This window comes from Eubalaena glacialis, chromosome 6 (assembly GCF_028564815.1).
Source record: "Eubalaena glacialis isolate mEubGla1 chromosome 6, mEubGla1.1.hap2.+ XY, whole genome shotgun sequence".
NCBI lineage: Eukaryota > Metazoa > Chordata > Mammalia > Artiodactyla > Balaenidae > Eubalaena > Eubalaena glacialis.
This window is the reverse complement of record NC_083721.1, coordinates 77,982,452-78,007,544: the sequence shown is the minus strand read 5'-3', so window position 1 is coordinate 78,007,544 and position 25,093 is coordinate 77,982,452. Positions and strand designations below refer to the sequence as shown.

The following is a 25,093-nucleotide window of genomic DNA, read 5'->3' as shown; positions in this document are numbered from 1 at the left end:
AGCCATTACTATCCCAGGCCTGAAGGGGCACTGGAAAGAAATGGTATTATTAGAGACCCATGAGAGCTGAACAATGGGAAGGAGGGCTCTAGACAGGCATTGTAGTCAGAGGGACACAGTATGACCAAAATTTTGGCCTAGCATAAAGGAAAGGAGTGTAATACACACCCTGATATTTCTCTCCTCCCTTTTTTGATCTTCTGCCAGTGCTCTGCGTTGGTCTAACTCAAAAGGAAGAAGCCACAGGGCAAGGAGGCCCTGGTGATATATTCATAAATGTCAGCCTCCGAGGGCAGAGCATGACAGAGCAGTGAAGACAATGGGTTTTGGGGAGGGAAACGGACAATACTGCTATTATAAATATTCTCTATGACCACAGGAAGTTAAAAAAAAAAGTCACAGGAGGCAGGCAAGTTAAAAATCCTCACAAAACTACCTTTCTAATAGCACTTCCTTTCTATTTACACATTTAATTTACTGGGTGTTCTTTCTGCCTAGTAATAGGGTTGTCTAACCTTTTCTGAAAATGGTCCAAGAGTAAATATTTTATAATTTGAGTCCTAAGAGGCAAAATTGAAAATATTATGTTGTATTTCTATAACCACTTAAATGTAATCATTTAAACACATAAAAAGCAGGCATTCAAATCCAGTGGGCTGGATTTGGCCTATGGGCCACGGTTTGCCACCCTCTGGCCTAGAAAATCTTTCTTAATTTTTCTCTGGCCTTAGTCAATGTCAAGTCCAAATAAAACCTCCTACATGTGGCCTCTCATACTGTGACTCTGAGCTGTGAGTGACAGAAAATCAACTTTTACTAGTTTAAGAAAGTAAAATTACTAGCTTAAATTGAGAGGATGCTGGGGGTAAATCCCAGAATCCAGAGCAACAGGAATCCCAGCTGCTCCAGGGACCAGCTGGTTTGCTATTGTGGTAACATCAGAACACACCCCCTTCATCTCTATGTCTTCTTATCTTTGCTCGTGTCTTCAGTTTGGCTTCACTGTCTACTAGGAAGAGCAAACCCTCCCCACAAGAAATAGAACGCTTATCTGTCCTTCTTTATATAATAACCCCAGAGAAGTATTCTGCTTGACCTGTCTTGGTCACACACCCATCCTTAGATGAATGTATGTGGATGAGGGAGGAAGCCTGCTGATGGTGGAGAGGTTCTTCGGTTGTACAAGCTTGTGAGAGGAGGCCCTCCTGCGGAAGGCTTCCCATAGGGAGGGAGAATTCTGTTGCCAGGAGATGCAGACAGGAGATGCTGTCTATTTCGGGGAGATAAAAATGTCACAATTATAGACCAATGTGTGACATGCCAGAAGAGAGAGATGTCTGACACACGTTGTTATCACCCTCAGAACCTAAAATCACACTTGGTAGACATTCATGCATTTCTGATGAATGAATGACTCAGTTCCCCCGGCTGGTTGTGAGCACTCTCTTCTCCTAACTGGCCCAGATTTTGATCAGCTGCTCTTTAGTTCTGTACGTTGTAGTAGAGGTTTTTTAACGCCCATGTATTATCTTTCCTCTAATCCCCGGAGGCAAAGAGTGCCCGAGAGAGCCAGTTTCACAGCAAAGCATCCTGTGGAAACAGCTCACAGCATGGGGACTACACCGGCGACAGTAACGACTCTGTTCTGGGGGACCCGTGCGGCCTTTTTGAGGAAGCCTTCAGGACACAAAGCCCCCCACCGACAGACGCGACCCTCCGTCGGGAGGGAGGCAGGGCGCGGGGGCGGGGGCACCGCCGGGCCCCAGCCTCGGGCGCGCGTCACTCGGCACAAAGGAGACAGCAGGGAGGCGGCCGCGGGAGCCGATCTGCACTCGCCAGCCACTTGCAATTGCGGTTACAGACCTGCAGTTCCCCTCCCCCCTCCCCCTCCCCCTCCCCACCCAGGCCCGCCCGCCCGCCCGCCCGCCGGCCTTTCTGTCTCCTCTCTCCCTCCGTACTGGCCGGCCCGGGTCCATTTCCGGGCTCTGGGTATTTGGTATCGATCAGGGCCGGGGGCGCGGGAGCAGGTGACTGCGGCGGGGCAGCTGGGCCGCCAGCCTGCTGCGCCGGGGCCCGTCTCCCGCCGCCTTTGTCGCCAGTCCTTGCCCGGCGGCCCGCTCTGTCCTCCGGGCCCGCGCGCGCTGCCGGCCGGACTTGGCGCCGGGTCGGGCGCTGCTGCTGCTTCTGCTGCGCGCCGGGCCGAGCTCGGTGCCGACGGCCGCCGGGAAGCGGGAGGCGAAGGGCCGTCCGGAGCGCGGGCCAACATGGCTGAAGTCAGCATCGACCAATCCAAGCTGCCGGGAGTCAAGGAAGGTAGGGGCCGGGCCGTGGAGCGCGCGCCGGGGCCCCTCCGGCTCCCAGCCCAGCGTCCCTCCCGGCGGGGGCGTCGTCTCGGCGGCCCCAGCGGCGCTCGCTCGGCGCCCAGCTGGTGCCGGCCCGCCCTGGCCGGGAGGGAATTGAATTCAGGCTCTGCTGTGGGACCTTGGGCAAGTCACTTTCGTTCTGAGCCTCAGTTTTCTCCTACGAAAGGAGATTGTGGGAGAGAGGTCAGCACCACTCTCATCAAAAGTGGTTGTGCAAAGGTTCTCGGGAAGAGAAGTGCCCTTAGTGAATGCTCCAGAGCTGGGTACATCTGACTTATTTCTGTTCCTAAAAATTCAGGCCCAGCCTGGCTAACTTGAAGGCTAGGAAGTGGGGAGGGGTTGACGTTCAGCTCCTTGTGGAGCCTTTGTTTTGAAACTTGACTCTTTCCCTCCTTCTGTCTACTTTTCCTAGCCCTGCGTCTGGCTGGCTGACTTTCTCACCTTCCTCCAGGTTTAAAAGTTTAGTCTGGGCACTGCCCAGCGCGAGCAGCGGATGGGAAGCTGCTATAAATAAGCATTTTCTCACAAAAAGCACTAAGCAAGGGGGAGCAGGGGACTCACTGTGACCTTGATTTTTACTGGCTCCGTATACTGAGGTCCAGAAAAATCAAGATTGATTAGTATTGGTCTGGCTTGGCTTCTAGCAAGTAGCCCACTGACTTCTTGTTCCTCGTCTTCATCCAGACCTAGTATTTTTTTTTTTTTTTTTTTTTTTTTTTCAGCTGAGATCTTGGGTGCTGGATTGCCTTAATCTTTAGTGATCTTTGGCTGTTATTTTGACCCTGGGAAGCATGGAAGTCCCAGAGTGCTATCCGGGCTTGCAGAGATTGTCTTTGTAGTGGATGTTATTTGTTTCAGCTGACTCTTACGGTCTTAGTTGTCTTGTGAATATGGAATTGAAAATAAGAATCTTTGCTTTCTTGGAACTGCGTGTTTCATTGCCAACCTGATTTGATTCAAAGGGGCTTGTGGGTGCTCAGGCTGACCCCAGGATCCGAAGAAAGCTTGACTGCTTTATGTCCCAGAGTTCCAAACACTAGGAGACAGTGTTGCTGATTTTATGTAGAATTTTTAATCGGGCTGGGCCTGTCCTGTTGTTCCGGAAGGATGTTAGAGCTTAGGCCTGAGATTTTTATCAGATAGTATTTTTCAACCGTTCAGTTCCTAATCTGGCTTTGGTGAAGATTCTGGCATTCATATGTAAATGAACTTTTCTTAACACTGTCAAGTCTGGAGCCTGAGTGATAGGAAAGGCAAATTTACACTTTGAAAGTCCAGGTCTTTGAGATTGTCCTTAACCTTTCTGGTATGAGAGAGAGAGAGAGAGGGAGAGAGGGAGAGAGAGAGAGAGAGTGTGTGTGTGTGTGTGTGTGTGTGTGTGTGTTGGATGTCTCTAGAGAAAAAGTGATCCTTGTGTAGTGTGTAGTGCTTCCTTGGGGGTGGGTGAGGAGTAGGATGAGAACTGGAGTTCAAACACAACCTTAATATGTAAAGTATTAGTCATGTAGTGCTAAGATTTTACCCAGCTCCCTGTATGTCAGTGACCTGAAACAAACTTGAAACTCACTTTCTGTGTATGCGTTTATATTACTCTTAGGTCTTCTGGTTTCTAACCCAAAACATGAATGGTTTATTCTAGTATATTCTTTCTTAAGGGTTTCAACAAACACTTTCCATCTGTAAATGCAAAATTTTTCCATTGCTAAACTCCGGAGTTTAACACATTTGGATTGCTTTTATTTTGCACAACATGGTGTTTGGCAGTCGGGTTTACATGATGTGGTAAAGTGGTAAGGAAATTTATGTGGCTGTTTCATTCAGTTAGAATTAAGTATTGATTTACTTTGAAGGTGGTCCGAAATTGTTGAGAAGATTATTGTCTTTGTAAGCATCTGATTTTTCTAGTTCAAAGATCATCAAAGGAAGTGATATATTATACTAGGAATGTGCTAATGGTGGTGTGGTTTTTGATCTGGGAAGTGTTCACATCGAATAAAGTGTATCTTTCCCTAATATAACTCTTAATTATGGCCAGTTGCTCCCTAACGATGTTTCTGGACCCTAATTAAAGAAAATAAAGTTGGTGTCCATGATTGGGTAAAACATACACAAACACTGAGACTTCTTAATACTGAAACTCCAACTCAGTTTGAAAAGGAAGTTTAGTAATAATTTGCTTAATATTCTGGCACAGATTTTTAAACTCCAGTTTTAAAAATCTGTCTCCTCTACTTCTCCTATCCATCTAAACCTTTATATACAATTACAGTTTGGGATCATGGGGTAGATTCCAATAGAGATTGAGAAGAATAATGCAGTGGATGTCTGTCCATTCCCACTGCCCTTTTCTTTAGGAGGGGATGGGGAGCCCTGGGACTTTTGTTGTGAACTTCTCAACAGAGGTCATGGGTAGCAGCTGACATCAGGGAAGGAGACTATTTGAAAACTTGTTTTTTCTAGGTTACAATCGAATGCTTGCTTATTTAGTTTTAAGATGGCCAAAGATATTCATCATTTGGACAGACCTTTGAAAAAAATAACTACAGCAGTATTTTTACGTTGGGAAATCTCTCTTAAAATAGGAGACAAAGGGACGTGTGAGTTCTTATGCAGTGAAAAGAATTAAGTCTAAATGTCAACACACATTATTATTTCTGGTTTAAAAACATATTTGGAACATCTAAATACTTTTTGTAATGGAAATACTGTTGCCATTGTTTAGTAGTAATGCTTTATTTCTTCTGAAACGTTTGAGGTTCTCTGCAACAAGAGAAAAAATTTGAAAAAATTCTCAGCCACTTTTTTATCAGTAGATGTGTAACTCAAATGCATCATGCAATTTGTGAATGCTAGACAAAGGTATTCTCAAATAGACAAAGGTTCCAACAATATTCCGAAAGTTTTTTAGTTTAGATCAGAGCTCCCCTCCCCACCCCCCGCCACCAAAAAAAGAGCACTTTTCATTAGTTAACAAGCTTAGAGTTTTGGTAAATTTTAGCTTCTACGCTGAATCTTCTTTCTGAAACCGCAATCCAGACTCCCCACTTTTTTTTGCTCTCTCCAGTCTGATTCCCATCTCTCTACTTTGTTTTAATTGCTCACCAATCACTAATCTTGCCCTTTCCCCCATCTAACAGAGGTTTCACATTATCTTCAAGTTTTGGTCTGAGTGCTGTAGCCTGTCCATCAAAGCCATTTCTAGACCCTTTAAACTTTATTAACTCCTTTGCAGGTTTTTAGTCATTAGCGTTTTCCCACTTCTAGCCATTGAGCACTTGTGTATCAACCCTCCTATCTTCTACCAGGGCTAACCTTCTTTTTTCTTTCCTTTCAGCAGTAAGAAATTTTATTATGTGTTATATATCCTTACTGTCCTTCAACTGGAAGTTTCCACCGTCTCCAACGTTAGTTAACTCTGTGTGTGTGCAGGCACGTGTGCACCTGAGTGCAGTCACGATTAGCATCTGAAATTGGTGCACTTGGTAGAGACATTTCTTGAAATAAAGGTAGCTAGCTATTCTGAGAGCAAATCCTTTTTCTTTAGTGAAAGACAAAAGTTAATACATTTTCAGAAATATGCCTAGAAAGCACTGATTCATTTTAGGTCCAGGACACCCCAGTGGCATAATGGGGTAAATTAAATTAATGGCATAAATCCAGAACTTTAAGGGGAAAGATAAAAAATTATGTCTGGTGCAGTAAGTTAACCAAGTAGTCCCAGAGATCTAAAGCATATCACACGCACACTAGGTATCTAATGTGTTGTTGGTCTCTGAGAGGTGCATTATCTGGCTCCAGGGCAAACTCACTTTCTGTTTTCTTGAAAATTCCACAGCAGTTTTTTGTTTTTTTGTTATTGTCTTTTAATGAGACCACGGCTAGATCTTGAGTTAGGAGGTTTGTGTCTTGCTTTTCTTTACCCTCATTTGGCTTCAGGTCTTTCACATAGCCAGCAAAGATTCAGCAAATATTTGAATGTGTGAATGAATGAATGAGTAAATCATGAATACTAGATGCTCCCTTTTAGTTTAGGAATCGTATCTCTGGCATAATTTCATATTCCTTCTCAGAGCATAAGCTCTTTTTTTTGTATTTTATTTAATTAATTAATTTATTTTATAAATTTATTTTTTAAAATTTATTTTTGGCTGTGTTGGGTCTTTGTTGCTGCGTGCAGGCTCTCTGTGGTTGCAGCAAGCGGGGGCTAGTCTTTGTTGCTGTGTGCGGGCTTCTCATTGCAGCGGCTTCTCCTGTTGCGGAGCACGGGCTCTAGGCGCACGGGCTTCAGTAGTTGTGGCAGGCGGGCTCAGTAGTTGTGGTGCACGGGCTTAGTTGCTCCACGGCGTGTGGGACCTTCCCGGACCAGGAGTCGACCCGTGTCCCCTGCATTAGCAGGCGGATTCTTAACCACTGTGCTACCAGGAAAGTCCTCAGAGCATAAGCTCTTAAAGGGCAGAGATAATGCCTTTTAACCATGGGCATCATGTATCTTAGTGCCACTATTAAATTTATAAAAATTTTTAATCTATTTTTCTAATGTTTTTTTCTTCTCTGATCTTCGCTGTGGTGGAGAGGCAGTCCTGTAGAGTTCAACGAGTTGTTGTAAAGAACCCTTGAAATTCCATACGTGCACCCAGAAAGCCTCTCACATAAGGGAAAAAAACATCTTTCAGTTTATTGCTATATGCAGGTATGCAGTACTTTCTTAAATGAATCAGTGATTTTTAAAAAATGAAATAGCTGTTAATTGTAAAATAAAGATTATCTTAATGATTTGAGAAATGCTTTTTTTTTTTTTTTTAAACTAACAAGTACATAAAGGACAACTTCTCCCTTGTGGGAAACTGTAAAGTTAATTGCTATTTTAAAAAAAGGATCTCAGAGTAGAAAGCATTAAAAACCACTGATCTAGGCCAGCCAGATTAGAGCCAGGTTGGGAAAGTGAGTTGTATCAAACCGCTGAGGCTAAGTATCTAAAAATTGTCACATGGGGCCTGGAATTAGAAAAGTTCAAAACGGAGTATTCACACAGCTCAGTCTTCCCTGCTCTCTCCTTTCCCACCTTCCCCTTCCTTTCCTGTCTCCTCCCTTCCTCTCTCTTCCTTTGTTCCCTCTCCCTCTTCTTCTCTTTCTTTTAAATTATTCTGTAGATGCCTAAGAATCATTCCTCATGTATTTCATTAATACTGTCATTTAAAACAGTGGAATAAAAATAATGAATGACAAAACAATTCCAGAGATTTTTCTCAACTTATTTTAGGGATAATGTTTGATATGAATGTTAATGAGTTAACATAGGTTTCATTTTATTTTTTAATTAAAAGCTTTTTTTTTTTTTAGGTTTTTATTTCGATTCAGCAAATGAATTACTGGGTGAACTACAGGAGGTCATACTCCTGCCTCAGTGTTTTTTTCTACCTAGAAAATGCATTTCTTCTCTGGTACACTCAGCTGAAGGGGCTAATGTTTAGAGGCTTGGACATTTTAAGAAGTTTAAACACATTAAGGAAATAAAGAAAGCCATAGGCTATTGTCTTTTCTCTAGTTCTTTTCAGGAACATAGGAGTTTTGATTGAGATAAATGAATTTTTGCCTCAGTAACAAAAAGCAGTGTGATACCACAAAACTTAAGTAAACTCTGCTTGAAATCCCAGTTCTCTAAGTACAGGAGTGTATTTTAAAGTTAACTACCCTGACCTATAAGGGGAAAAAATAAACCTTATCACAGCTACCTTTGCGGTTTCAGATGTAGCCACTGGAAGGGCTGTTGGATTAATGTTTTTAATTGATGACCTATTTAAAAGTGTCCTGTGCTTCAAACCTGTAAAATTAGGATACCCTAGATCCTAAATAAGATCTACAAAGGATCATTGGTCTTATATACCTTAGGGATTATTTAGACTATTTATTCCCAGATGTTTGAATTTAGAAACCAGTACAAAAGAGTTCCTAGATACTACTTTTAAAAGGACACGACAAACACGCATACGCAAAAGAACTATTTTTTTGGTCATTATTATCATTAAAACACATAAACACACACACATTAAGATATGTAGGTCTTCATATGATAGTTGGTAACCATACACTGACATAAAAGCGTTGAAAACTTTCTGATAAACCAGAACCAATGTAAAACCAGTCTTGCTTGTTCTATATCAGTGTTTTTTTTTCTTTTTAGTCAAATTCATTGATGTATAATTCACGTACAGTAAAACTCATCCTTCTTAGTATGTAGTTCTGAGTTTTGACAAATGTATAGTCTTGTACCCACCACAGCAATCAAGATACAGAACAGTTACATAACCCCCAGACTGTTCCACCCTTTTCCCCACCTCCACCAACCGCTGATGTGTTTTCTGTCCCTATAGTTTTGCCTTTACAAAAATGTCATATACATGGGATCATCCAATAACTTGCTTTTTGAGTTTGGCTTCTTTCACTTAGCATAATACATCTGATATCATGTGTGTATCAGTAATTTTGTTCTTTTTTATTGCTGAGTTCCAGTGTATGGCTGTACCACCATTTGCTTATCCATTCACTGGTTGACGAACATTGGGGTGTTTTCACTTTTGGTGGTTATAAATAGTCTCTGTAAACATTTGTATACAGGTTTTTTTTGGGGTGAACATGTTTTCATTTCTCTTGGGTAAGCACCTAGGGTAGGATTACTGGGTCATATGGTGAATGTATGTTTAGCTTTATAAGAAACTGCCAAACTTTTTCAAAGTGGCCTGAACCATTTTGCATTCCCACAAGCAATGTATGTGAGCTCCAATTGCTCTGCATCCTTGTCTGCACTTTACATTGTCAAGATATATTTTTTAAAATTTTTAACTATTTTTTTAAGGGTTTAAATTCTGGTTTTGTTGTTTCGTAGCTGTGTGATCTGAATTTTAACAGTGTAATATTATCTTATGTGGCTTTAATTTGCATTTCTCTAATGACTAATGATTGGAGCCTCTTTTCTTGTGCTTATTTCCTATTCTCATATTGTTTGTCGAAGGAGTGTGTGTTCTAAGCTTTGCCTTTAAAAAAAAAATCAGACTGTTTTCTTTGTATTGAGTTTTGAGGGTTCTTTACATATTCTGAATTCAAGTCTTTTATCAGATAAATATTTTGAAAATGTCGGTGGTCTTTAAACCTTGGTGCAACATTAGGATGATGTGGGGAGCTTTGCTATAAACATATTCCTGCCCTACTTGATATCAGCTGAATCTCTTGGAGATGGTCCCAGGAATCTGTAGTTTTTTATACCTAGATTATACTCTTGGACTTACAATGGACATTTGGAACATATGACTAAGAATACTGTGGCCACCCTAATGCAGGAATTGATCCTACCCTACTCTGATTTTTTAAGCTTTTGCAATGGCAACTCATTTCTTTATCAGGGTTAAAGAATGGGCGGCATTTTTTTTTTCCTTTTACTAATTGAAATTAGTTCCTCTAAGATAGGGGTTTGCAAACTATGGCCTATGGGCCACCGCTTGTTTTTATACAAGTGAGCTGAAGATAGTCTTTACATTTTTTAATGATTAAAAAAAAAGAGGAAGAAGAATGTTTTGTGACAGGTAAAAATGATATGAAATTCAAATTTCAATGCCTAAAGTTTTATTGGCACATAACTTTGCTCATTTGTTTACATATTGTCTGTGGCTGCATTTATGCTGTGAAGGCTGAGATGAGTGAGTCATTATAACAGAGACTATGATTAGCAAAGATTAAATTCTTTACTATCTGGTACTTTGTGGAAAAACAATAATTTCTTTGGGACCATTTCAGTGAAACCGTTTAAAAAACTTCCCTATTTAATCTTTTTTGATATTTCAGTTATCACTATGAACATTTATCAAAACTTTTCTTTAATTATAGTGGTGCGCTGTTGGGGACTATTATTGGCTGAACTCGTGTAGCATGTTTTATTTTTGTAGTGACTTTTAAAAATACAGGCTTACATCCTGATTTTTATTTTAATTTTTTTTAAAGAAGAAAATGTGCTCTCCATATAAATTTCTAGGGACTTCACAATTGATTATCAAGGTAGAACTCTTATGTAAAGTAAGAATAATCCATATGCCAGTTCTGAGTAAGGATCTGTGGGGCTTTCATGAGTGAAGTGTATGAGTAAACAAGTTCAACTTCTAAAAAGTTTGCTTATGATTCTTAGCTTGTTACTTGTTACTGGCTCTCTTCAAAACATGTTACGAACATTTGCATGAATGAAGTGTCACTTTGTCTTCTTGGAAACTTGTATCAGAAGTACCTAGGTTGATTTACCACTAAACTTTGAAGGCTTAGTGTGTGATGAGCATTTCTAGTCCTGATACAGCTTCTCAGTGACCAAACACCAGGGGAGTCCCCACTGGACTTTTCTGGCTTTTATTTTTCTAATGAGTCATAAAGACTGAGTCACTTTCCATTAGCATTACTCCAGGACTTTTAACTGCATATAGTAAAAGCACGAATGACTTACAAGGATATCTTTCCCTCTTCATTGCCTCCCCATCAACAAATTTTTTTGCCTGTTGACTATATAGAGGAGTCCATGATTCACTTTAGGTATTATATTCACTAATTTTTGAGTAGCACTTCCCACTAAATACTTTAAAATATTAGCTTTGTCTTTCATATTATGAAATTCGGCAAAATACAGAATGTTAGGGTTGGCAAATACTTTCAAAACGTTTTTATTGTCTAGATGGGAAACCAGAAGTAGAGGAAGAGAAACAAGGGACTTGATTAAGATTCATATCCTCTCATCTGCACGTTGAGTTTGGCCTGACATCTGCCAGCAGCTATTTTGGAAAGGACTGTGCACTCTCACTGTCTGCATTTACAGATCACTTTCTGGCTTTGCTTACAAACGGTTCCTTATCCTGTTAGTGATTGCTGGATTCTAACTTGCCATGTCTGCTTCTGTTGTTTTCCCAGTTTTCCATGGTCAGACCTCATTATTTGAAATTGAGCTTTAGTGTACCCATGAAGCATTTCTTCTTTTCTTTTCCCCTTGTAGTTACCCCATTAAAACTCCACAGAGCTAATGTTTGAAAGATCATTTTGGCTATGTGTGTATATTGGAGGGGACAAGCTGGAGATTTAGAAAATGGTTAGGGAGCTATTATTGATAGACTCCAGTTTACTGTGCTTTTAACATCCCCGAATTCCAGGAACTTGGTTGCAGTGGCGCTCAAGCTCCCCAAATTAGGATAATTACTGAGGCTTAAAGGCAGCGCTGCCAAATAATTTATAGGCCAAACCCAGACACTTTGTGAGTAAAAAGGGTGATTCTAATAATTTTACCAGAACAGGTGTATGCTGGTGACCACGCAACTGCAAGAGACATTGCTGAAATACCACAGGCAGTTGGATATGATGACTAAGCGAGCTCCTTGTTAAAAAACCCTTTCTAGATATGAAATGTAAAGTTTTTGTTGACACTTAAAACCTGAAGGGTACCTGTTTCCCGTAGACTGTCTTGAGGTTCTTAATGTGTTTTCTATTTCATAATTGATTACTAAGTGAAATCTGCTCAATTGGAGGTAGTAGGAATAATTAAGATTTCATTTAGCTCTTCATATGTGGGTTTCCGAAAATTCTACTTTTAATTAGTTAGTTTTCTTTTTGTTTCCTGTTTATTGGTTCTCCCCATTTATTCCCCCTGAATGTGGAGAATGGGTGTTGAAAAGATTTGTGCAATTGAAGGGAGGTAAGAAGTACACACATTTCTGATTCCTACTTACTTGTCAGTATGTAATATAACTATCATTTTCTTCATCTTAAATAGAGTAGGAGGCTACCATTTTCCTCTGTACATTTCTGCTGTGTATCTTTTCAGTAATTGAGCTCCTCCTAGAATTATTTTGCAGTATTTGCTCTTGTTTACTGATACATTAAATAATTTGTCCAGATTGAAAACAAGCTTGTATAAAATTTAACTTAAGCAGACTGACTTCTTTGGGAAGGGGAAGTACTTTGAACCTAGACTTGTTAAGCCTTGGTTTCACATCTCATCTTTCCTACTCATTTGATGTAAGGACTCAGAGAAAACACTCAGCATCTCTAAGCTTCAGTTTGCTTATCTGTTTATTGGAGATAATATTTACTATGTGTAATATGTGGACTTTCCATGAGAGTTAATTGAAGAAATGGATATGAAAGTATTTTGAAAAATGTGGTGTTATACATTCAGCCTCAGTGATATTACTGTTCAAGTTACCCTATAATACTCCAACTTTTCCTTTTTCCAGACCATTGTTATTTGAGCCCTAATCCTCTGCATGGTATTTCCTTCTATACTATCCAAATATAGCGTATTTCTATCCTCTCATCCTCTCACCACCTCCCCAGGCCCAGCTCAAATGCTGATTCTCTGCTAAGTCTACCCTGTTTCTTTCCTGTGTATCTCTTTAACTTACTTCCTTAAGCAACATGTCTCATCCTCTGTATTGGTCTGCAAGCTCTCTATCAAGACAAGACTGGTAGCTGACTGATCTCAGTACTTCTTGGGGATCCTTACACATAGGAGATACTCCAGAAAACTTGTCAGAGTATCTGACAGCTTATGTTCAGTGGGCAGACTGACCTGAGCTAACAGAACTAATGACACTAGAATAAGAGCTATGATCGTTTGCATGAATTCACTGGGGTAGGAATAGAGGATTAGAAGCAATCACTTTTACTTTTTGTTGCGTGAAATTTCCCCATCTATCAAATGTCTGTAGGGGACTGATTGGTGTTAAGGTTAACTCAAGGCCAAAACACATAGCAGGCTCCTTTGGAAGCAATGATCTTACCTGTTTATGGATTGATTTTAGTTAAGTAAGACCCTGTTCAAGTGTGTACATTTTCCAGGCTTGTGATATGGTATCATTTTGTTGCTGTTACTAAAAGATCCAATTAGTTTCTTAGATGGTATTGGATTCTATTCAGAATTTTTATGTTTACTGTTTTCTCCTTTAGAGTTATTTTTAGGTAAAGGGGTCAAAGTTCTTATAAAGTTTTAACTAAACAGGTCCCATGTAACATGTATTTTTTAAGTTCTTGATTATAGAGTTCCTGATTGTGAAGAATCTGAATATTTTGAGTTGGAAACTAAAAAGATGAATGTACAGATTATAAACCTGGTATGGTTTATGATCAAGAGAGGGTGGGAAAGCGTGAGCAAAAGAGCTCAAGAATTTTTGCTTTGGGGGTGGATATGTTTAATTCATACTTATTTAGGATGGTTTTCTAAATTAGGGCATACTGTTTAGTCTCTTTCAGCTTCATATGGTGTATCAGAAGTTAACACTGTTTTAAAAACATGCAGTGCTACAAAAACCAATTTATACTTGTAGGTAGATATTATAGCAGTTTTTTAAAATCATCAAAATGACTTTGAATTCTTAAAAAACAAGTGAGACAAGTGAATCAATCCTCTAGAGCAGAAAGGTATTTGGACAGCTTGTCTTCCTGTTCACAGATGCAGGGTGCCCCTGATTTTCTTTCACTTCCTCTTCAGGGGAATTACATGATAACCAAATATACTATAGGATAACCAAATATACTATACTGAAGCCAGTTTCAGTAACAATACATAGAGAAATCCAAGGCATTTAGACCACATTCTAGTTGAACTTAAATTTGGTGATCTTCAAGAAGACTTCTGAATATTGAGGGTGTTCGCTTTCCCAGGCTGTACTCTGTTCATCTGGCCCCAGGTTAACCTTTTAGTAAATAGTACAGTCCACAGTTGCGTTCATTGGACAGTAAATGAATGATAACATGGTCTCATTTTACCATGATACTGAAGGCTCTGTGAGAACTGCTAGTTGAGACAGGATAAGTCTACCTTTTTATAAGTCACTAGATTGAACAAAAGGTTATTTTAAGATTTATTGGTGGTGAAGGCTACTATACATAAAATATGATGGATAAAAGCAGATGTTTGCCATTTTGTATGGTAGAAATAGTAAAACCAACAACAGCAATGAAGAAAGCAATATTTGGTACAGGAGAAAGTTAGCATAACAGTCATCCTGTATGGATGGTCTTTTACATAGCTGTGGTTATGACGTTTTAGATGATGTGCTTGTATCCAAGAGACAAATATATATTACTTATACTGAATCAACTAAATTTCATACTACCCTATATCTAAGTTGGAGGAGTTCTTAAAAATAATTTGGACTGTTTCCTTATAGGTCAAGACACTGAGGTTCTGATTTGGAAAGTGACTTGTCAAAGGTCACTTGGTGAGCTGCTGACAGAGCCAGAACTAAAATTCTGACCGGTATCTGGAATGAAGAACTGGGCTGTTTGTACTTCAACCTGTTTGTTCCTTATATGCTACAATAAGGCCATTATATTTCTATAAATTGGGAAAGAGATATCTACATTTCTTATAGTAAGATACCAAAGTGCCATGTGGATTTGGCAGAAAGCTTTTACTAGCGTATTCAAGGAACAGAAATTAGGAAAATTCATCTGGTTTTAGGCATGCTGTATTTTAAATTTACATGTTAATATTTTGTTTAGATTTTGATGGCTACACTTCTTCTCAACAGTCTACTCTCCTACCATTCTTGATGGTGATACTTTGATGATTCTTCTATTTTAGTAAACTATAATTACATGACTTTCACATAGAATTCTACTTTGCTTTCTAATCCTGGACGTTCAGCTGAAAAAAGTTTGGAGTGGTGGAGCTTATTAAACATTCTAGACACATTGATTTCCTTTTAACTCAGGCCCACAATGCGTACGTGTAGGAAACATGTTCTCCCTCATGAGAAAACATGAAGTTAGAAAGAGCTATTGAAATGTAGTCAACTGTTGATTATATTGTAATTCCTTGCCAGGAAACATTTCCATACATTCATAAGAGGAAGTAGTAATTGCTTATTCCATTATAGATTCTATACTACAGAAGTGATAGATCTGTGTTAATCAGGGACTTAGTGAGACCTGACTAAAAGAAGTACTTAATAGAAAATAACTAATTATAAGAATTCATTAACTCTGATGATGCCAGTAGTAATTGGAAGTTCCGTTTATTGAACTTCCTTTTACTGAGTGACAGATGTTTTCTTTGGCCCTTCACTTACCTAATTTAGTCCTCACAACATTTATCCTCATTTTGCAGATGAGGAACCTGAGGCTCAAAGAGATCAAATAACTTGCCTAAGATCTTTTAGCCAATAAGAAAGCAATATTTGAATCCTGATCTGTATAGCTCCGAAGTTGTTTTTTCTTCTCTGAAATAGTCTTTAAACATTAGGCAAAATCCAAATCAGAACCATGATGCCATTTTATGTACTCTGTTCACTTTTGTATTGTTGAAGAAATCTCAGCTTCTTTCTTATTGGAGTTTATTACTAAACTTCAGTTTTTGCTTCTCTCTTCCCATAGCACTAACTGAGTGTCCAGCCTTCTTTGGTAATAGAGAACCATCAAAAGTTCACATCTAACTTAAATACCACTAAGGTGAATACAGGTTTCCTTCTCAAAAAGAAAAGAAAGAAAGTAAAGTCAAGTTCATCCCCTCTGATGAACTACATGGAAAACCAAAGTGGTTGACAGAATCCCTTCTTAAAATCGATGCACAACTCCCTGTTATCTGCTTAGGAAGTTTCTGGGTGTACTTTGGAACACAGGCTTGTTTTTTCCAGTTTTCTGTTGGGTCATTACCTTCTTCTGTATAGAGTATTTCTAGGAGACGAAATCTGCTTTTAATGTAAGCCTGCTTGTAAGAGAAATCTCCTGGTCTTCTGGGGAGGCATTCCCCTAGTAAGTGTAAAAACTGAGTTGATCCTAGGAATGTACCCATGATCTCAAGATACCTTTTAGAAAAACACAATCTAGTCAGTAAACGTGACCAATTATTGAGCATATGGCAGCATATCAGAGTAGAATTCCAGAAATCTCAAGACTTGTCCATTTATTTTATGTCCATACTTTCAGATTTACATTATCCAAGATTACTGGAAATGAGTGTAGAGTTCTGACAAATGGTTACCACAGTGGAACTGTGAGTGTTCCAATTTGCTTTATGGGAACAAGATTGTAAGAGAATATTTTTCCCATGCCAACTTATCCCATGAGCAATTTTTTAAGTTTGTTTTTTTTTAAATTTTGAGTATTACTGTACTCTCAATCTTTTGAAATTGAAATGAGTTTACTAATCCTAATAAGAAAGAAAGTGCTAGCTAAAGTATCTACTTGCAGAAGAGAAGTTGAAAGTTCAAAGATAAATAGAACTTGCAGTAGCTAGTACTTAAGGAAACTTGTCATATGAAGCCAATAAACCAAAATGGTTTTTCTTCCCTTGGTGTAAACTTGTACTTAAGTTGGCTTGATGTGATCTTTTGGGTTTTAATGGGCATGACTGGGTTTATCCTACAGAGGTTTAAGGAGATGGGTGGCTTTTCTTTCTAGGCTAAGGCAAACAGAGAAACCAAACCATTTGAGGGCTGCCAAACCATTTGAGGGCTTAAGTGCCAGGAAAAGTGCCATTCAAATAGAGGAACAGAAGGTTGGAGTTCTTTAGGGATACATAGGTTGAAAATAAAAGAAAGAAATTTTTACTACCGGGATATTCATAGTGGAAAATTGCTTTGAAAAAATTGTCTGCTACTGCTTGTCTAAGGGTATTTACCCTTTTGAGGACTCCTGTGGTTATCAGTGGTCTATTGTTTTCTACATAGAAGGTTTATCTCCATCAGAATAATTTGTGAGTACTTTTTTTAAAGAAGAAAATTTCCTGCAATGCTTAAGTACTTACAGTTGTTATTATTACTCTCATATTACAGGGGAGCAAATATAAGTGATATTAATTTGTTCAAGATTATTCATCTAGTGAGTGTTAGAGCCAGGATTAGAATCTAGGTAAGCATACTCTTGGTTATACCGTAGTGCCTCTGTATGCAGTAAGTATTCACTGAATATCTCATTACCAATGCTCTGTGCAGTGTACTACAGAATTCTAACACTGTTTAAGAGTTTCATTTTTTCCTAAGTGTAATTTTGATAGTCATCTTTCTATGTTTAATTATGAAATTTTATAAATCTATTTATAAATCAACTGAATCATTTTAAAGCAGGAGTGCTTCCTTTTTAATCATTTTTATGATCGTAAGAGTAATTATGTACTTAGCTGCTGTGTAAATTCATATATTCCTGAATTGTTCTGAAGTGGAACACCCATGTAAAATGTAATTGTTCTTTAAGGAAGGCACCAAAGACAGTACATTTAGGAGAAGGCTCATCTGATTATGATCAGTTTAATTTTACAAGCCAATTGAAATTCACAAATGCATAATTTGCTAATGAGAATCCACAGTTCTTTGGTAAATGATCTGTAAGGTATTAGAGATCTGGTAGGTTATTCAGTAGTAGTTGTATTTCACAGAATCGAATTCCCTTAACTTTATTGAATTAACAGCTCACTTTCCTTTCCAAGTGGATGTTTGTTCACTTTGTTTCTGTGACTGTATCTGCACAGTGGTTACTTGATAGATGTACAACAACTCTTATTCTTATCAACTGGCTGAGGTTAGCAAAACTACCACCACCTTAAGGCTGAGGAAAAAGAAGCATAGGAGAAATAATGCACTCTGAAGTTAAATCAGTAGCTACTACAAGACTAAAAGTATATTCAGGACCCTTGGTTGTCCATACTGGCAAAGCGAGTTATATCTGTTGGTTAAGATATAAATATGCATTCTCTCTCTGACACACACATACACACACACACACACACACACACACACACGATTAAAATGGTTTTCAATGCTGCTGAGTGGTCCGGTTGTCTAAATTGACACTGTCCTTTCTGTCATACTGTGATTGTTGTTTAGGGCAGTGTTGTCCCACAGAACTTTTGTGAAGGTGGAAATACTCTGTATCCCTCACTGTCCAAAATGGTAAGCACCAGCCCCATAAGGCTATTTAGCACTGAAAATGTTTTTAGTGAGACTGAGGAACTGAATTTTTATAATTTAATTTTGGTTAATTTAAAGAAATAGCTATGTGTGACTAGTGGCTACCATATATAGTGTGAAAAAAATTGTTGTGACCCTGCTGGATAGAATAATGGTGGATGGATAGAACATACAGATTTGGTTCAGTTTAGGGCAGTCTTTTCTAATGCCTGTTCCATCCAACATTGGACCATGTGAATGCACCTCACTTGGGGTTTTGGAGAGTTGTAATTTTTCTTGGGTAACTTTTTTCTTCTGTTACTGCCAACACAAAAAGGTTTGGCTTCAAAGCACCAGTCCATAAAGTTTATGCCTGTAGCCCAGGAAGCTTGTGAGGTTGTTTGTGTTTGTGGGTATTTTTAATCATTTATGAGAACTTGAGTCAGATATTTCCTAATGGAAAGTCTTATCTCTATCCAGCAGTTCTACCAGGATGAGTAAAAACCTGCTGTTTCCACCCTGCTACCTTCCTTCCCTTTTTCAGTATTCCTCTCACCCTCAGTCTTTTACCCTGTCAGATGGAAATTTCTGACCTAGCCATTTTCACTTTTCCAATAAGTTACCCAGTTACTCTGTGGTCTCTGATAATGATGCAGATGGTCTGTGATATTAAAGTAGTACTTCTGATTTGAGGACTTATCTCAGCGTTTTCAAAACCCACTTGCCTGCAATCTAGTGTGTCTGTGGTTAGCTATAATATATCTCCTTGCCAAACAAGTGGTTTGGGTTACTGGGGCTTTCATTTAACTTTGAATTGAGGGGATTAGGGGGAAAAAAAAGCTCAGGAACCTATTTTGATAAATTGCATCAGAGTTAAATGTTGGGATTAAATCAGTTGTTTTGCTTTTTAAAATGTCTTCTTACTGAGCTCAGTCTTGTTCTTTTGTTGAAGGTGTGTGCATATGTTTGTGTGTATGTAGACACATGTTTAAAACTCATGCTTGAACTATTGAGGAGTACATTATATAACTCAGTGTTTCCTACTTAAGTTCCAACATGGTGGCTGAACTTGCTTCCGTGTTTGGTACTAGTAAGACATTTCTCTCCAGTCAGGAACTGGTGTTATTTCTCCTTTACAATAATGAGAACTGAACAGCTTTTCATATTTCCCTGATTGCTTTGGTTTTCAGGAAGATCAGATGCAAATTTGGGGTCTTACGTAGACTTTGTTTTTGTTAGCGTACATTTTTCCTTAAAAACAAACAAACAAACAAAAAAACTTATTCCCTAACCTTAAGGAAACAGTATAATTAAATTGAATCCATAAACATTGCTACTGCAACTTATTTTTTCCTGTGGTAAATATTTGCTGCTTCACTGTTTAGATGCTTAAATTAGATTAAAAACATGTATTTTTTTATTATAAAATGTTATACAAGGGATTATAAATAATAAGATTCCATTTCATGGTAGATAAATTGGAAAATATAGAAATGTTTTAGAAGGAAAATAAGCTACATTATAGTCCTACAGTACATGATCAATGTTAGGATTTTGATGTTTATCTTTTCTAGTATTTTCTAAATAAAATTTAACTTGAAAAATCAAGTATTTCAGCTATAGTCAGTGTACACTATAGAAAGGCTCAGAAATCAGCCCTGGGCTCTGCCCATATCATGGCGAGTACCTTCAGGACTTCACCTGTGCATAGCCCATATAATATGCCATGTGGATGGTCACCTATCGTGTGTATGAAACAACAGACCGAAGAGTGCCAGTGGTTTGTACAAAACACCCACATACACTGTAGGGAATGTGAGTGCCCTCTGAGGTCATCCTTCCACAGACCATTTTATAGTTACCCGAAAGGGAACTGTGTTGAAAGGAAGTGGGCTTCCTGTGGTTAAATATTTATGAGGAGTCCAGATGATTATTTGGACAGGATAAAGCTGGACTTAACAACTACTCAGACCCCTTCTGATAATCAATTTCTATAATTTTAAGAAAGTGATGAATCAGCACCTTTTTATGAACAGTGACTGAAATTTAGAAATATTTGAGGAAACTTGGGAACCCAACCTGTCATCCAGGGCCTTTATTATTTTCAGAGGTATTTTGGATTAAAGCCTCTTGATGCTCTAAGACATTTTGGACTTCTAACCAAGGTGGTGACTTTAGCAGATCAGATATTTGGTAGAACTTTGCAGAAAATCCTGGGTTATACTGTTCTGGTCTTTGTGGAGCTTTTTATGAAAAGGGTAGCTTTCTATCATTTTGTAATGTTGATGGAAGGACAATTAACCCTGAAAATGTCTTTCTGTTACTAGATTTCTCAGGACTTTTCTCTCCTCCCACTTTTTTTTTTTTTTTTTTTTTTTGGTTCTGTCATCCTTGACTTGCTTTTCATTCACCTTATACTTAATTTATTAACATTTTCTAATTTTCAGGACTATTTGGCAGCCTGCAACTATAGAGGACTTCTGAGGACATGAGACAGTTTTATCAAACAAATAGCTCAGGGGACCAGCTCCAGATTCTGAAAATTCATGCCAGCACCTTAGCACACAGTGCATTCTGCTTTAAAATGCCACATACATCCTATGTACCCTGTCAGGCTGTTTAGCTTAATAAGCATGTCCTCATGTATACAGACATTTTTCATAGCCCTGGGGTCTAATCTTAGAAATGCCATATATTTAACTGTGTGATCCTTGGCATGTTATTCTAACTTTCAGAGCCATTTTGAGTGATGTACTTAATTGTCATCTAAAGGAACCAAGAATTGACCACCTGCCTGAGTGTACAACTTTTCTAAGTGTTCTAGGAGTCTGTCAGGTAATTATCCTTTCCATTATAATACATCTGAAATTTGGGGTGTTGGGAACAGAAACCCTTTACTGTCATTTAAGGCATTGTGGGTAGATGTGCAGCTTCTTAGCTTTGTTTAGGTAAGCTGGAGAATGTGGAAATGCAAGATTTCATGGTGCATCATTTATACTAGTCATCATTTTCCTCAGGAGCCCTCCTTTCCACAAGGATTTATTTGAAAATCATCATCCCAGGCATTGAGATAAATATTGGAGAGAAAGTGATCCATAAGATTTTTCCTACCTTTCAGGATCTTGAATGTATAATGGGGAAACAAATGAGTACATGTATTTATATGATTAGTTCTCCAGTGTTATATTTACTACATGTTATGAAATCACTGGGGGGAAAAAAGCATAAGTAAATCTGCTGGGTGTGTGAGAGTATCAGTTGTGATGGTTTTGGTTCTGTGTCCTATAGGATTGGATTAATAGAGAAGTAACATTTGAATGAGGTTTCTGAAGGTTGATTATGAATTTTTTAGAGAGTAGAGAGGAACCGCTGGCAGATAGAAAAGGGTTCTTATGCCCATCATCTGCGTAATGGTGACTAAACTTCCCTCAGACTTGAAAGACTCCCCCATTCTCTGTGTTTCACACCCACACCAACCACCCAAGAAAAGCATAAACCAAAACCAATAATCATAAAAATCCCCAAACAATTGAAACAGTGGTTAATGATACTTGATGCCCCAATCATTTGTACAATATGTGGAATGAAAGTCTTTGTCTTTCATAAAGGAATTGCAGAAATCTGTGTGTACTTTGTGGGTAGTTTAGTAAGGGGGGATAATTATACGAAGGATGATAAATACAGGAAGGTGGATCTGATTTAATTATTTTATAGATCTCTGCTCAGAAGCCTCTTCTATCTCCCAGACGGATGGAGTAACCATAGTATATTGGAAAGAACAGGGCATTTGGAGACTTGATCAGAAAAGTAGCCCTCCCATTGGCTACTTTAACTAGGAACAAAGAAAATGAGTATGGAACACCTGTGTTGTTTACCTCTTTAGCATCAGCCAAAATGAGGTGCCACTCTTATTTCCTCTGTCATACTGTACTTCAGTTTTGTTCATTTCAACAAGATGGAAATTATAGACACTAAAAGTCAGAGGAGGATCAAAGGTTACCTTTCAGTTACGCTTTATCCCTAATAAATTAATTGCTCAAACATTACTTGGGTATTATTCTCATTGTTTTCAGCTTTCTGCCTGAAAGTGGGAAATTTCAGTTGTCAGAGGGACCAGGGGCTCAAAGCTGTGTTTGTTGTTTTGGGGCTCATAATTGGGGCAGGTGGTTAGGAGAGTGTCTCCATTCCATAGCTGAGCATCTCTAAGAAGCTACCACTGATGGTGGTGGTGATGGGGTTGGAGACTGGTTTTGGTGTTGGTATTAGTGGTGGTGATGTTGATGTCATCTTAATCCCTATATATAAACTTTGCTGGGGCTGAGAATGTGGAAGATCTGGCATTAGGATGAGGTCTATTCACAGTTTACCTGCATCCCATTTCTCTTCTACTGAGGCAGTTTTATTAAAGCTTTTAATAAAGGGAAGAGACTTCTTTAATCGATTAGAGAGACATTTCTCTTGTAGGGCGGCAGACAAAGCCTTAGGGGTTTTACCTATGTTATCATTTCTTAGTTAAAATTGTCTTTAACAACTCTGAGACACATTAGTCTGAATTCATTAATACTCTCTTACCAAAGGGAAGAAAAGCCATTGATTTTGGATGGAGATGGGGGAAAGTGGTTAGATCCCAAAGGGAGATTTTCCTTGGACTTTCCCACTGCAGTTATTACCTAGGGTTTTTCTTATAGGTCATCTATGAAATACCATGCAAAATTTTTTTGTCCTTGCTTTTCAGAAGTGAACACAGGCCAACCGTGATAGCTAGAGACTTCTTCTTGGGAGATAGTGAGACAAAGTAAACTATGTCCCTTTTTATTGCTCTGTTTTAGGACCTGGAACCCACCTTCTGAACACATGTACCACCTTTACCTAAATTTTATTTCATCCTCCATTTCAAAGAACCTAATGCATATTTGTCTTATTTTAATTAGTATTTAATAATATCACTCTTTTCTAACATACTTAAACATTGACCCATTTCTTCTAGGAGTTCTTTGAGCAGGAATATTGGAGGCCAGAAGAGCTCAGGTCGGTTTGCAGTTCATTTGCTCATTTGTTGGGTTATCTTGGTCAAGCCAGTTTATTTCTCTGAGCCTAGTTTCCTCATAAATAAAATGAGGATATTGATAAAACCTTCAGACCCTCAGACAGTTAGGAGGAATAAGTGTGAAAGTGCATTGTAATCTACAGAGTATTATATCAATGTCAATTGCAGTTGCCTGTCATTACCAAACTTTTCAAGACAAAATGTGTGTCTGGAACATCTTCCTCATTCATAGAGGGTGTTTCCATGTGTACAGAACAAAGGAAAGTAAGCATAAACCCAGCTCTCGAAGCAGTGAGTATGTATTCCATCTGCTACTAATAGCATTTACACTAAAACAGAATAATTCACAAAATTATACCAGAACATAAAAGGCAATACAGACACAGTTGAAAGAAATAGTTTCTAGTGAATGTATTAGTAATCCAGGCATTTTTATGTGGGAGGAAGCTTGCTAAGTTTTCGTAGCAATTTATTTTCAGAAAGTTTGGGTATGTGGGTAAAAAAATGACAAAACAGGAATACTTATTCACTCATCTTCTAGTTTGTATAGGGTTAGTTGGTCCCTCTGCTAAGAACGCTTACCACTTCTGCCCTAGGAGTTTTAACCTTTCTTTGAGGTTGGTTTTGTATGTTAACTACTTTAAGGTTTCCTGATACAGCTCTGCCAAGTCACCCCCACTCCTTACACCTACCCCCAGTTCATAACAAGCACAACTGCTCCACTTTTATGCCTTCAAGGAATTTTCTATAGGTCTTTATAACCTTTATTAAATTTTAAATTATGCTTATTTACCTTTCTGTCAACTCCACCTCCTTGATGGCTTGTAAATGACTTATTCCTCCTAATAATAGAATTCAGCAAATGTTTGTTGAATAACTGTGTTTATTAGGTGCGTACTATGCCATTTGTTTATTTAGGGGGATCCACAGATGAATGAGAATCATCTTTCTCTTCAAGGAAAATAGGTGGGAGATATATAAATCCTACTTCCCATTCCTGAGACTTGCTTGCCTTAATATAAACTAATCCACTGCATGTATGTACATATCTGGATTTTAAAAATCACTAAAGCTCTGTTCCTTTCATGGGAAAGGGAGAGGTTTCTAGTTTTTATTTGAATGTCTGAAAAATTTTACAAGTCTCTGTAATGCTGTCATTAACGACAGAGCTTAATTCTATTCATAACATTGTTTTCCTCCTGTCTATGGAACTCTGTTCTTTGACTTTATTGACCAGTATTTCTTCATTTTTTCTATTAATGAGCATCTCCTGAAGTCCTACTTTATGCTACATCCAGCACTAACTGTGTGGAAGGTGTAGAGATTGCAGGGCTGGATGGGAATGGAGGATGATGGGGTTGACTTAATGGCAAGAAGATAACCTGAGATTAGGGTGAATGAAAGTGAACATAGGAAGGAAAAAGTTTGAGAAGTGGCAGGATAAAAGCCCAGGGTCCAGTAGTTCGTCTTAAATGTGCCTGCCTGGAAACGTAGTGAGATGAGTTTATACTGTTTATTCTCAGTACTGTTTATAGCCGTTTGCTTCAAAGTAGAGTGGATTAGAGGAGGAGCAAAGCTCCTGGCTTTGAACTTGTCCTGGCTGAGAATTGTTTTCTGTAATTCCCAAACTGGTTATTGATTTGCAAGGTGGCTGGATGTGTGACTTTCCCAGCTTGCATTAGATTAGCATTGCAAAGAATACAGAGGCTGACTTTGAAAGCAACTAGAGTGGATGCATAGGAAATTATGGATTAAGTAAGTAATATCTCTGCATAAAT

General features: G+C 38.6%; 1 protein-coding gene across 3 annotated transcripts in view; it reads left to right on the top strand.

Moving 5' to 3' along the window:
* Positions 1-1,595: 1,595 nt before the first annotated feature.
* The window catches only part of CCDC50 (coiled-coil domain containing 50), a 60,451-nt gene continuing 36,953 nt past the window's right edge, over positions 1,596-25,093 (top strand). For all 3 annotated transcript variants that reach the window (XM_061194343.1, XM_061194342.1, XM_061194340.1), the window contains exon 1: positions 1,596-2,313. In XM_061194343.1, coding sequence (XP_061050326.1) covers positions 1,611-2,313 — 703 coding nt within the window. In that variant the 5' untranslated portion in view covers positions 1,596-1,610. The remainder of the gene's footprint in view (positions 2,314-25,093) is intronic.